At 45.9% G+C, this 12,280-nt stretch overlaps 1 protein-coding gene across 2 annotated transcripts; it reads right to left on the reverse strand.

The window, feature by feature from the left end:
* LOC8080306 (increased DNA methylation 1) lies at positions 3,033–10,885 on the reverse strand. Of its 2 annotated transcripts, XM_021462501.1 has the most exons (9): positions 10,614–10,880; positions 6,531–9,590; positions 5,811–5,934; positions 5,203–5,285; positions 4,791–5,029; positions 4,572–4,658; positions 4,353–4,452; positions 3,564–3,762; positions 3,033–3,475 (listed from the first exon to the last, which is right to left on the reverse strand). In XM_021462501.1, exons 2-9 carry the CDS (start codon positions 9,534–9,536, stop codon positions 3,177–3,179), a joined length of 4,137 nt encoding a protein of 1,378 aa, XP_021318176.1. In that variant the 5' UTR covers positions 9,537–9,590; positions 10,614–10,880; the 3' UTR covers positions 3,033–3,176. The 2 variants fall into 2 exon arrangements, with proteins under 2 accessions (XP_021318176.1, XP_021318177.1); XM_021462502.1 differs by having other exon boundaries at positions 3,033–3,762; positions 10,614–10,885.

Consider the following 12,280-nt stretch of genomic DNA (forward strand, 5'->3'; position numbering starts at 1 on the left):
GATCTGCATCTGGTTGGCCGGCCCGGGCGAGCCTGCAGGTTGCTGACGAATCTGGCTCTCGCTTTTCAGCTCACCACCCGCTGGCCGCCGCTGCTGCTGACAGCTACTACTACGGAGCCGGGTGGGGGTCACGTTCCTGTTCCTGCAATGGTTTATTAAAATTTTCGTTGAAAAAGCAACTCGTTAGCATTTAATATTGCATTATTGATCGTTTCGATTTTCTTCGCGTCGTGTCGTGTTAGGACACTCACAATACTACTACAAGATTTTATCACAGAGTCCAAAACAATTATTTACATATTATTTATGATATTTTGCTGATGTGGTAGTATATTTATTGAAGAAAGAGGTAGAAAAAAATAAGACTCAAGTCTTATTTGGACTCTATATCCACATTGCTCGATGTAATAAATAACTTTAGACTCTATGATAGAGTCTATATTGTGAGTGCCCTTAGGAGTAGTATAGTTGTACTTGCAAGTACTATTATAATAATCACCATACCCGATCAAGCAATGTTTTTTTTTACAAAACCAAGCAATGGTTTGGATATATCTACCCGTTGAACGTGTTCGAGATACAATTAGTCGGTGATCAATGACGTGATTAGCGGTTGTTAATGACGAACAAGGCGACTGTTTTTTTTTAAGTATTACTAGTATATAGGGATGTCGCACGCATTTCTCTTCCCGCGCCGGTGTGAGACAATCTCTTCGTCATGTATAATTTTGCAATCCCACTGCTCGTTCAGGTATTACTAGTTAACAATATAATTGTCTGTTTATTTACGGTCCATTTTAGTTTTTTTTTACGCTGTCATCCACACAACTCGATCTAGCACGACAGGAGAGAACAATACAGGAGAACAACATAGGCACGCAAGTCTCCGTGGACGGTAAGCAACGGCACTAATCTCACCGCCTTTCTCAATTCACGCCCTACGCTGAATCGGTGTACGTCTAGTTCGGTACCTTCGGAATGAGTAGCCGGAACGATTTCCAATTAAATTGGCTCACTAATTTACATAATCTTGAGAAGCTAAAATGGTTTCTAGGTCTAATCCAGGGTAACCTAAGAGCACTCACAATGCAGACTCTATCATAGAGTCTAAAGTTATTTATTACCTCGAACAATGTGGATTTGGAGTCTTATTTTTTTCTACCTCTTTCTTCAATAAATATGCTGCCACATCAGCAAAATACCATAAATAATATGTAACTAATTGTCTTGGACTCTGTGATAGAGTCTTGCATTGTGAGTGCCCTAACAGACTCTAATCTGATTCCATGGACTCATTATCACCACACCCCCTCGGCCCCTCCAAGGGCACGATCATCATAGTCCAAAGGCCTCTCCAATTCTCATGGAAAATGATTGATCCAAAGAGGCCCTAAGTTTGGTTGGTATATTCTTCAAATCGTGTCCTTTCACAAATAATAGAATACAAAACCCAAACTGTTCATACAATAAATTCTTGCCAAATACTTCTATTCATAACCAGAACTAGGAAAATTTCTTGGACCCACATGCGAGAATTAGAGAGTACTAGTTGCAACAAATTTAGGTTACTGTAAGACGTATCATTTGCATTTGCATACTTCTCTTCAACTACGAAGTAGTTTTTCCATAAAAAAACAGTTGAAGCAAATTTCATTAAAGAAAATAAGGCAAAATCATGTTTCCCATGTGAATCAGAATGATTAATTAGTTTCTCACGAGAACCGCTTGTTCAAGAAACCGAATCCCTGCGCCAAACAAACTATTTAGTTTGGCACTTAGCTGCTCCCTCTATTTGGCCAGGACCAAAATTTGTCTAGTAGTACTTGTTTGCAATTCTCACCGTGTTGCCTCGCTTGACCTAGTTGATAAAAGCAAAGTTTCGCTAGCCAAAGGCGAGCTAGATTGGCTCTATTGAGCAAGCAAGAAGAAACCTTGAAAACGATGCAATGGGTAAAGGAAACCAAACACCCAAGTTTGCTCAGCGAGGCCAAGTAAGAAGCGACGAAGAATCCAAATCCGCCGTCAACCAAAATAGAGATCATCATCGAATTTGAACTGACACACTGGCGTGGTTAGTTTCTCGGGTCCTGTCGTCCTGACTGTCATGTCCTCAGATCCTAGCCGAAACATAGAGCATGTTCGTTTAAATTTATCTGTCAAATTTAGTGTTTTTTTAAAAAAACAAATCATCAAACGGTACTTTGCTAGTCGTGATGGATCAGCCTTTCACTCGTGGTAAAGCATAGTACGATTTGGACCTGTGTGGTGCATTCACGAGTCACGTGGCAAATCCGCGCGCGCAGCAGTGAACTCCACGTCTCCACCGGGCGCTCTCGGCTGGTGGAGCCTGCAACCGCGACCGCGTGCCCCGACTGCCAGCCGCGCGCGCCCAGACCGTCTGCTCAGAAAGTTAGGAGGGGGCAACCGGTGCCGGTGCCGGTGCCGGCGGCATGTGACGGGGACACGCGCCGCCCGCACACGACGCTGAGTGCAGAGTGCGTCACTGCGTCAGCCGTCGCCATTGCGGAGCTTGCCGCCGCAGCAGGGAGTGGCCGTCGCGCACGTCGTACAGAGGAGAGGACGATGGCTCGCCGCGCATTGGCGCTCCACACGTACGCCATGGACCCAGGCACGCGTCAACGACGCCGGCCGCAAGAGGCGGCCCCCCTGATCCGATGTTGCATTGCACTGCTGCACCTGGTCCGGTCGTCCGGCCATGCGCGCAACAGTTGACTTTTGAGCTTTGCCATTGACAATGGGAGCTAGCGCCGGACTCTGGCCGGACAAATTAGTAGTACATTTTTCATTCAAATGGCTCGCAAAGTAGTAGTTGAGCTTCCTCTGTCCACAAGTCTCCGCGCGGGGCCCTAATTGGCTAGTTGCCATTAGATCAACCATTTCTCACCACGAGCTGCTCCCCCCTCCTATACCTTCGTCAATTCGTGCGTGCCTACAACAGTGCCCGGTCGGCACGTACGTCCTCCTCCCCTTCCCCTGAAAACTGTAGGCTTTCTGAAACAAACACCACCGACTAGCCTGCTGAAACTTCAGTTCAGGGGGCAACAGAAACACTGGGCACAGCCGGTGCCAACACGGTCTAGTTTTCTCATACAGGTCCGGTTCGGTTGTTCCACAATGGCCGTCGTCAGCGGCATCCGTGGACGGAGAAGCTATTTTTACAGACTGCTACTCAAGTCACACTTAAGAAGGCTACAGGCAGACCGGTTCACATCATCACAGCCACAGGGTGAAGCGACCGTCAGAGCTCCCACCAGAGCAACGAGGCTTTCCATTTCCGCCGCGCAAACCGACGCGGAAACCTCAGATACCGGCGACGACTGATGCTCGGCCTCGGCCACATCTTCAGAAACAGCAACAAGAGACGGCGCCTGGTGACGATGATCATAAGCTGCTGCTGTCACCGGCGACGACGAGGACGACTGACCGCGGCGGCTCATGCAACCCACTGCGTCATCTTTATTGGCACACTATATTCAAACCGGTGCGGTTTCTCGGCAGCATGCGAGAGTAAACTTTGAAGGGTTTAGGGTTCGGCAGCTCACCGGTGTCTTCCACGCCTGAACATTCACACAGGTTCTTCTTCAGTAGGACGGTTCCTGGAACTGCGGCCAGCCTCACCATACTTAGCCTCTTCTTGTCTGAATCGTCTATCTCTCTGAACCCAAATGTTGAGGTCCATGTCTCCACTAGGTGCGGAATCGCTGATAGGAGTAGCATCTCCACCTTCAGAGATTTCAGCATCTGTCCCAGAAGACAATTGTTCAGGCGTAAGTTTTAGAGTAGCAATTTACATTCAAAAAGTTTTAGAGTAGAAATGTAACTCTGACATCATACACACTGAAGAACACAAACTCACAAAGAATCGGTACTCCCTTTGTCCATCAAATAAGGCATATTTTGTTTTGAAAAAAAAAGTAAATTTTTACATCTTTTGACCAACAATCAGTTAACTTACATGCATGCTCAGTGTACAGAAGTTGCATCAATAGATTAATATTCAAAATATTTGTAATATGATGTTCTTTTGTTGTGATTAACAATATAATGGAAGAGAAATAAATGGTTAAAATCAACTTTTGAAGATTTTCTCGGTCTAAAATACACCTTACATCGATGGATGGAAGAGGTAGATGCTAGACACATGAACATATAGACAAACACTAGGGTAATTAAGGACACATGTTGGAAGTATGCCAATTTGATAGATAATTTTGCACACCCGCACATCCACCCGCACGCACACGCTACACGCCCCCCCCCCCCCCCCACACACATATATATATATAGACAAAGTAAGATATTAGTTTCTCCTACTGTACTTATGTCCATACCTCCTCAATGTAATCCATGAGGCGCCTGCACATCCCCTGCTGACGATTCTCTGTGGAAGTTGCAACTAGAGGCATCTCTGCTACAATTGTACCATGCAACCTGCAGCGACATCCATGTTAACCCCAGTTGTTCACTTCCTGTAGTATATTACTTCGACTGTGTACTCATGAACAAGTCAGAAAAAATGTCACACTTCTTTTTTTTTCTCATGGGAGTACCTTATGGAGGCAACAGATACCATGCTGTCATCATTTTCCAAGACTACTGTATAGAATCCCTTGTGATTGAAATGTATGAAGTCAGACCTGGCAAAGGAATATAACAGTGTAAGGATTCGAATGGCCAAAATAACAAAAGAAAAGCAACCTGCAGTAAGCAACTATGCATGTCACAAGTACATATTGATTCAAAAGAGGAAAAAAGAAAGTCCATCTCACCTCCAGTTATATAATATAGAAGGAATAATATCTATCCCTGTCCTGGGATCTAGAATAGGCAGGAAACATTCTTCCATAATACTCAGGGCAATCATAAGTTTCATGTTGCATTCAGCCATGAGAGCAATCTCCCCTGCCGTACGAACCTTTTTATCACCATTGTTACGAAGAATGGTGCAAGACAGATCATTGTCCACGTGATCAGGCACTCCAACACGAGAGCGAAAGATCATATAAATCTGACAGTAGCAGAACAAGATCAGTCTCACTCGAATAGGCATTCTGCCATGCATTTACATGATAGTTAAGGAAAAAAAAACTCTCCTTAATGCAATGATGTGCATCTCTCCTGTGTATTCAAGAAAAAAACTCGTGATAGTTAAAGGACAGGTCAAGTTCTTCTGAAACATACCTGCTGGCATTTTCTTCCACAAAACCAGGTACCAGGTCCATCCTCATTGCACGAAACTTTGGCAGATACGCATTTTACATGGTCTGGAGAAAATAAATTGGTTATTGGATAAGTAACCAAAAATATAGTACTCCCTCCATCCCAAATTATAAGACGTTTGACTTTTTTGATCTCAAGTTTGACCACTCGTCTTATTTAAAAAAATTATGCAAATATAGTCAAATTTAAGTCATTCTTGAAGAACTTTTATTAATAAACCAAACCACGACAAAAGAAGTGATAGTTTGTACAAATTTTTGAATAAGTCGAATGGTCAAAGTTGGTGTCAAAAAGTCAAATGTCTTATAATTTGGGATGGATTGAGTATGTATTTAGTTTCATACGGTAATTAATTAACCAACAACTTTAAGTCATTAAAATCTTGCTCTAGGCTTGGTTAAAAAGCAGTCTGTGTGGCTTAACATTCCATGAACAATGTGCTATTATATAAAAATAATCATAAATGGGTATCGCATAATGATAAATCATATATGCCTGAGAACAATCATACTGACAAAAGAGATATTTTATATGGCAACAAAAATGCATAGTATGACAAGTGACATTACATTGGCGTTCGCACTGTGAGCATTCTAAAGCAGGAAGGGAAGTTCTGAGCTCCTTTGAAGTGATTACTTCCCCACAAATGTTGCAAAGGCAGCTAGAGCAGTACCAGTTGCCATCTGGAATATCCTGAAGGAGAAATTACAATACAGTGGAACAATTCAGTAGTAATAATTATGGGAACCTTGCATCTTTAAAGACTCTAAGGTAGACAATCTGAAGTGAGAAGGTTGTTAGGGTAGAATTATGGGAAGTTCAATAGATAATTATATCAGTAAAATGAACTCCAATATGTAAGTGCTAAATCAGGTGTTCTGTGATGCTGCTGGGGATGAAGAACACTAGAATGCTACAGTGGCTGTTGTTTTTAGGATAGAACTGGAGTACATTATTGATCCAATCAATGTAATTCAGAGTCATGGTAGAACAAAAGTGATTTTTTCCCCATGATTTTACTTTAAGCATGGTAAGAAAACATGGGTCAAACAAGTATTAGTTGTGACTGTGACATACTGACATGACACCCTTTTGTTTGTTAAATTACAACAGCAGAATAACAATTTGTGAAGCATCATTTCAACACCAGGCATGGATCAAGAATAAACGTAGTTCTTTTCAGCCTACTCATTAGTAGTAATGAATAGGCAGAGAAGAGTCATTAGTTAATTAGTTTATTTGCCCAAACAAAATGTCCAGATAAATCGAATGACATCAGGATAACAAACCTGACAAGGCAAGCAGGCTTGATGGTAACTAGCAGGACAATTGTCACAGCATATCAGTTCACCACCATCGCCACATGATCCACAGGTATCATCATTTTGATCTGCTTGAAGGGACATTGTATCTTTTACACGCTCTTTCCTCACCTTCTGCTCTATAGACCATGCTTGAAGCAGACAAAGACTGTATGATTTGCCTGTACCCAAGAAAAGATTCAGAGATGGGACTTCTTGCCTGAGACCAGCATGACATTTAAACTTGGACATTGTGAATGTGGTGCCACAGCATCGGCATCGAATGCCACTCGTAGTTATGTTCCCATCCTTTAACACAATTTTGCCTCCTGGACCTCGACATTGAAGAATGTTCACTCTAGCAACAATGCCCATTTCAAGTAACTTGTTCAGCACCGTCCTTGCACCTCCAGGAAACTTCTTCCTGACACCTTTATCTTCATTCTCCCAGCGATATCTTGGAAGACGCTTGAAACCGAGTTTATTTCTGAGCTTCCGTTGAAAAGAGTTCCTGTAACGTGCTGTCAGCTTATATATTACAGCTGTCATCAGAAGGTCATCATCATCAAACTTGCATGTGCGAGACCATGTTCTCTTTTGCCTTTTGATGTCCCTTTTGTGTGGTTCTTTGGATATGAGTTGTTCTGAAGGTTCACTGCTTTCCTCACCTTGGTCCTTGTCATTTTTGTTCGCAAGCACTAGATTCAAAGGATATCTAACACTGTCTTGGATATCTGCAGCCTTATCGGGCCATTTTTTCCCCTTCTTATGTTCAGACGTTGATGCATCATTCTCCAACCTCATTTCAACATACTGTTTCGACGTCTTCGGGTTTGGTTCCGGAGCAGTGGCACATATCAAGCGCCTAGGAGGTTCAGGGTTCATTACTGTCCAACAAATTGGAGAACCCTCATTGTCAAGGTACAAGAAACCCTGGATCAAGCTTGCCTCATAAACCAATGAATTAGAGTCCATCTGCATTGCGGTATCCATGGTGTCAGGGGAAGCATTCAGGAAGCTCAACAACTCTTGGTTGTTCATATTATTGTTCATGAAAGACAGAGTCCCATCTTGTGGGGACACAAACAATACTTGTGGCTCTGAGATCCTCAAAGTGCTGCCACTAGCTTCAGATGATAATTGTCCTGTTTTTGCTGGATCTTCCAAGGTCGTTTTATTAGCTTCCAAATCTTTACCCTTTTCTGATAGTAGCGAGAATGTGCCAGAAGGTTCACATTCTGCATCCTTATTAGCCATTTGGAACTCAGAGACAACCGGAGGATCATGATAGCCATTGTTAATACAATCCTTTTTAGCTCCCATGTATGCATCTTTCTCTGGTGGTAGTGATGATGCACCAGAAGGTCCACTCCCATCATTATCTGCCGATTGGGGCTCAGAGACAGCTGCATCATCATGCTGTCCATTGTTGATATCATCTGTAGTTCCAAGTAGCATATCATCAATCTCGGGAGCAAACAGTAAATTCTCTCCAAGGTACATCTCATCAATTTCTGTGGTTTCATAGCCATGAGAGCTAACATCATGTTTTTGAACATTTTCAACCAGATGACTTAATGCAGATGAATCCTCTTTAGACTTGTCTTCAGCTTGATGATCCTCTTTAGACATGATGCACGGAAATTTCCTTTTCCTGCCGGAACAAGTTTGACTTGAGCCAAGAAAAGCTGTTGCGTCATGAAGACCCATAACTATGCGATGAGCTGTGCTTCTTATGCCTCTTTCATTCATTTCTGACATACACAATGACCGTCGATCAGCTTCTTCGCTAGTCTTGTTCGTACAAAATAGAGAAGCTTCTTCATTAGGCATAGGATTCCCTTCCTTACCAGGCTGATAATCAGATTCAGAGAGAAGCGGCAGAAGACTTTTTTTGCAGGAGCTGAGATGTGGATTCGTATATTTACTTCTGGGGTTGACCCCAAGTGACCTACTTGAATTCTTGGCATTCAACAGCTTACACTCACTGTGATTGAGGAAAGTTGCAGTGCTGTTAACAGCTTTCAGTGCCACTCCATCTTTAAGAGCTCCAACCTTCTTATCAATGCAAACAACAGCCACGAAAGGATCAAGGAGCTGCCACTGGGAGAGGAAAGATAGTGCTGGCTTCGTACGTTGGACCTCATACTGTAAGCATAGCAGTGTGTTCTTCAAATCATACACAAATTCATGTATGTTCGACCACTCCTTTCCGTAGCCAATTGACTCATTTCCATTGACGCAGGGTGTTGTCACAAGCAACCACTGGCCAAAGTATTTCCATGCTCTGGGAAGAGAAAACAGGCGTGTCATCACATTGTCTGGTGCCACATAAACATGATCAACCTTAACCGTACTCTTGTTGCCTCTTTCCTTGCCTTCAATCTTCCACCCGGCATCCACCATCAGAAGCTGTGCATGCAGACGAAGATGGTTCCAAAGCTCTCCATGGCCACGACCATCCCTCCGACGACTGAAATTGGAAATGTCGATGCTCTCCAAATCCATTGCACTGCAAATTCTTGCCCTCTCGCTCATGCGATTTACCACCCTACGAGTGTAGACCCGATCAGGGGGAGGGGGAGGAGTACACTGTACCGCAAGCTCAAAATGGACAGCATCAGGAGAATGCATTGCTCGGTGAGACTTCTCATCAGCACCAAGACAGGAGACACGATAGCTTGATAAGTTGCCAGCAGTGAAGGACTCTACTATGCGACAGTGTGCTGTCTTGTAATTGTGGGCAGAACTCGATGGTTTGCTAGACCTTGTCACCACTTTGCCTGCATCCACAGTATGTCCAGTGCCTTCATGATGATGATCATTTAATCCCTTAACGTTTGTTAGGCAGAAGACACCCTCAAAGATCTGTCTTTCTTCCTTGGAACCATCAAATGCATCTTCTGCCAGCTCGGCAACTTTCTTCCCAAACAGCATTGTGGCAATGTCCTCCTCCTTCATCCCTATCTCCACGAACAAGCCTTTCCCATCCATCTTGCTCTTATTGATCAACGGTCAGCCGGTTGCTTTGAACGCGTACTAGCTATTCTGCAAGGCAGTAAAAAAAAACATGAATTAAAGCACAGTAGAAGCAAGATGTGACGAAGCCTGGTACAACCAAATCTAGAAAAGCAAAAAGATTTGCATTGTATAAAAGAAAAACATTTGAGCATACATCAGTTTACACTTTACAAGGCTGTCAGAAAATCCGGAAATAGCACATAAATTTGCAAGATTCAATTCGAAATAATTGCAACACGGCTAAAGCAGACATCTATGGGCTCAATCATAGCATGCATACTCCAAAACATATTGCAACATTCCATGGTTCTGTGCCAAGTGCCAACTGCCAACATGTGTAGCCATCTGGTATCCAACTTATCAGTCGGAATATAAAATTACTGCAGGAAACAATAGCCTGAGCAACTGAAAGAGCTGTGGTTCCGGAAAGAGGAACCAGTGCCAAATCTATCAACCTATGGGAGTATGACGGGAAAAAAAAAGAAATATGCATAAGCACTACTATACTGCAGGAGCTGAAATCACACGATAGCAGGTAGCAGCCGCACCGGTCTGCTCGCAAGGATATCAAAGTAAAACACTGAAGACAAACCGAAATGGCAGACCCTGAGATGACCTTACTGAGCATAAAATCCGTTGAATGCGGAGCAGTGATTTTTATCTGAAATCACCATGAGCTGGAGCAGAGGTGCACTCTATCAATGAAAGCAATGCTGTTTGGGTGACAGGGGAAATGGACCAAAAGAATGAACCGGGATGGAGCAAGAACGCTGTCCGACTAAGAACCAACTTCAACATGCAGGCATGCAGCAAGAACTCTATCCATTATCTTAAAAAAAAAAACCAAGAACTCTATCCAGCATTCCTTCTCTTAAAAACAACGGCAACATTCGAGCAGACCGCTGTCTGCAGCACCAACGGATCAATCTTCCATCCGACGAACTGATCGTAGACCGCCGCCGTAGCATTTCCCCCAATCAAGAAGCCACCCCATCCACCAAGAAAATCAAAATGGGACACGGCGAGTCGCATTGTTGACGAGATACTAACCGCGAAGAGGGCGAAACGGCGGCATTGCCGTCGGCCTTCTTCCCTTATCCTAAAACGGCGGCATAGAAGGCTTCGCCGCCAGCAGCATCTCCCTCCCTCCTCTCCTTCCTTCCAGCCCCTTCTTCCTTATCCCTCTACCTCACCGCACCGAACAGTAATGGCAAGCACTCGCTCTGCTCCGGGGCGCGCGCGCGCAGCAATCTCTGCCGGCCTGACTGGCTCCCACACCACACCACCACCACCCCCACCTTTCCCTTTTACCGCCCCTCGCGCGCCTCGCGGACAGAGGCGGCAGAACCGGGCAGGGAGTGCAGGCCGCTGGCGGCAAACGGATCTGCGTGTCCGTCAGACCCCGTCGTCCCCATGCAACTCTCGGACGAGTCTCTCTGACCTCTGGGGCCCGGGAGCCGGGGCGTGCGCGGCGTGGCGGCTTTGACGTGACGGCGGACGACGCTCGTGCTCGTGTGCGCTTACGTGTGCGCCTCACGGCTGTTGTACGTGTGGCTGGCTAGCCGGCAGCTGCTCAGTTGGGGTATTTGGTGTTGGAAATCAAAGTCAAGAACCAGTATGTGAATATGGACTTTGAATGGTGGCCAAATTAATGAAGGAGGAGATAAATTTCAAAGGATTCAAACACTGTACAAACTTGTATTCATTCTCTTTGTCTCTCTATAAATAGGGAGTCCTTTCAGCTGATGAGATGTACAAGTGAAAAGTAAGAGTGAAATACAAAACCTCTCATTCTCCTCACCTCTCTGTCTGTATCCACAAGTGAAATATTGTGAGCACCCAGTAAACGATTTCTAACACGTTATCAGCACGAGTTCTACCGAGCTAAGGGTAAGAAGGTAGAAAATCGTTTCATTCTATGCTCACTTTTGTTCATGAACAAACATACACACAAAACACAAATACCAGTACCTAGCCGTCATCCCGAAGAAGCACGTGCGAGCCGAGTCGATGTCGTCCCGAAGACGTGCAAATTCCACCCTCTGCAGGGGAACAGGCCGCGCCGCCGGAGCCGCGAGCCGGGCGCAGGGCAGCCGCGGGCGCCGTGCCGCCGTCTAGCCGACCCGCTGCGCCGCAGGCCGCGAGCTGCCGGGGCCGCGAGCCGCCGGGGCCAGGGCCTGGCCGCGCGCCACCGGGGCCGCGCGCCTGGCCGCGCGCCACCGGGGCCGCGAGCCGCCGGGAGCCGCGCAGTCACGCCGCCTGGCCGCGCGCCACCGGGGCCGCGAGCTGCCGCGAGCCGCGCCGTCTGGACGCGCCCGCCAGGGGGCCGCGCACCCCTCCCTAGCCGGGCCGCGCCGCCCCTGGCCGGCTGGGCCGCCGCCGGGAGCCGCGGATCGCGCCCAGGCCGCGAGCCAGGCCAGTGCCGCCCGCCGGAGCTCCCTACCAGGGGGACCGCCGCCCCCTGGCCTAGGCCGCGCCCCTCCCCTGGCCGAGCAGGCCAGCGCGCCGCCCCCTGTGCGCCTCCACTCCATTGCCAGTCTCTCCTCTTCCTGAAGAAGAGGATAAGAAAGAGAGGGAGAGAAAAAAAAGGAAAAAAATGGATAGGTTTAGGGTTTCCCTCTCTATTTATATGAGTTATGGGAAGATCTAAGCCGTCCACTATGATAAACGGCCATAATTGACTAGGCCTATCAGTCCAGCCCATAAAGAGCGAATTT

The sequence above is a fragment of the Sorghum bicolor genome, chromosome 6 (assembly GCF_000003195.3).
Source record: "Sorghum bicolor cultivar BTx623 chromosome 6, Sorghum_bicolor_NCBIv3, whole genome shotgun sequence".
Taxonomy (NCBI): Eukaryota; Viridiplantae; Streptophyta; class Magnoliopsida; order Poales; family Poaceae; genus Sorghum; species Sorghum bicolor.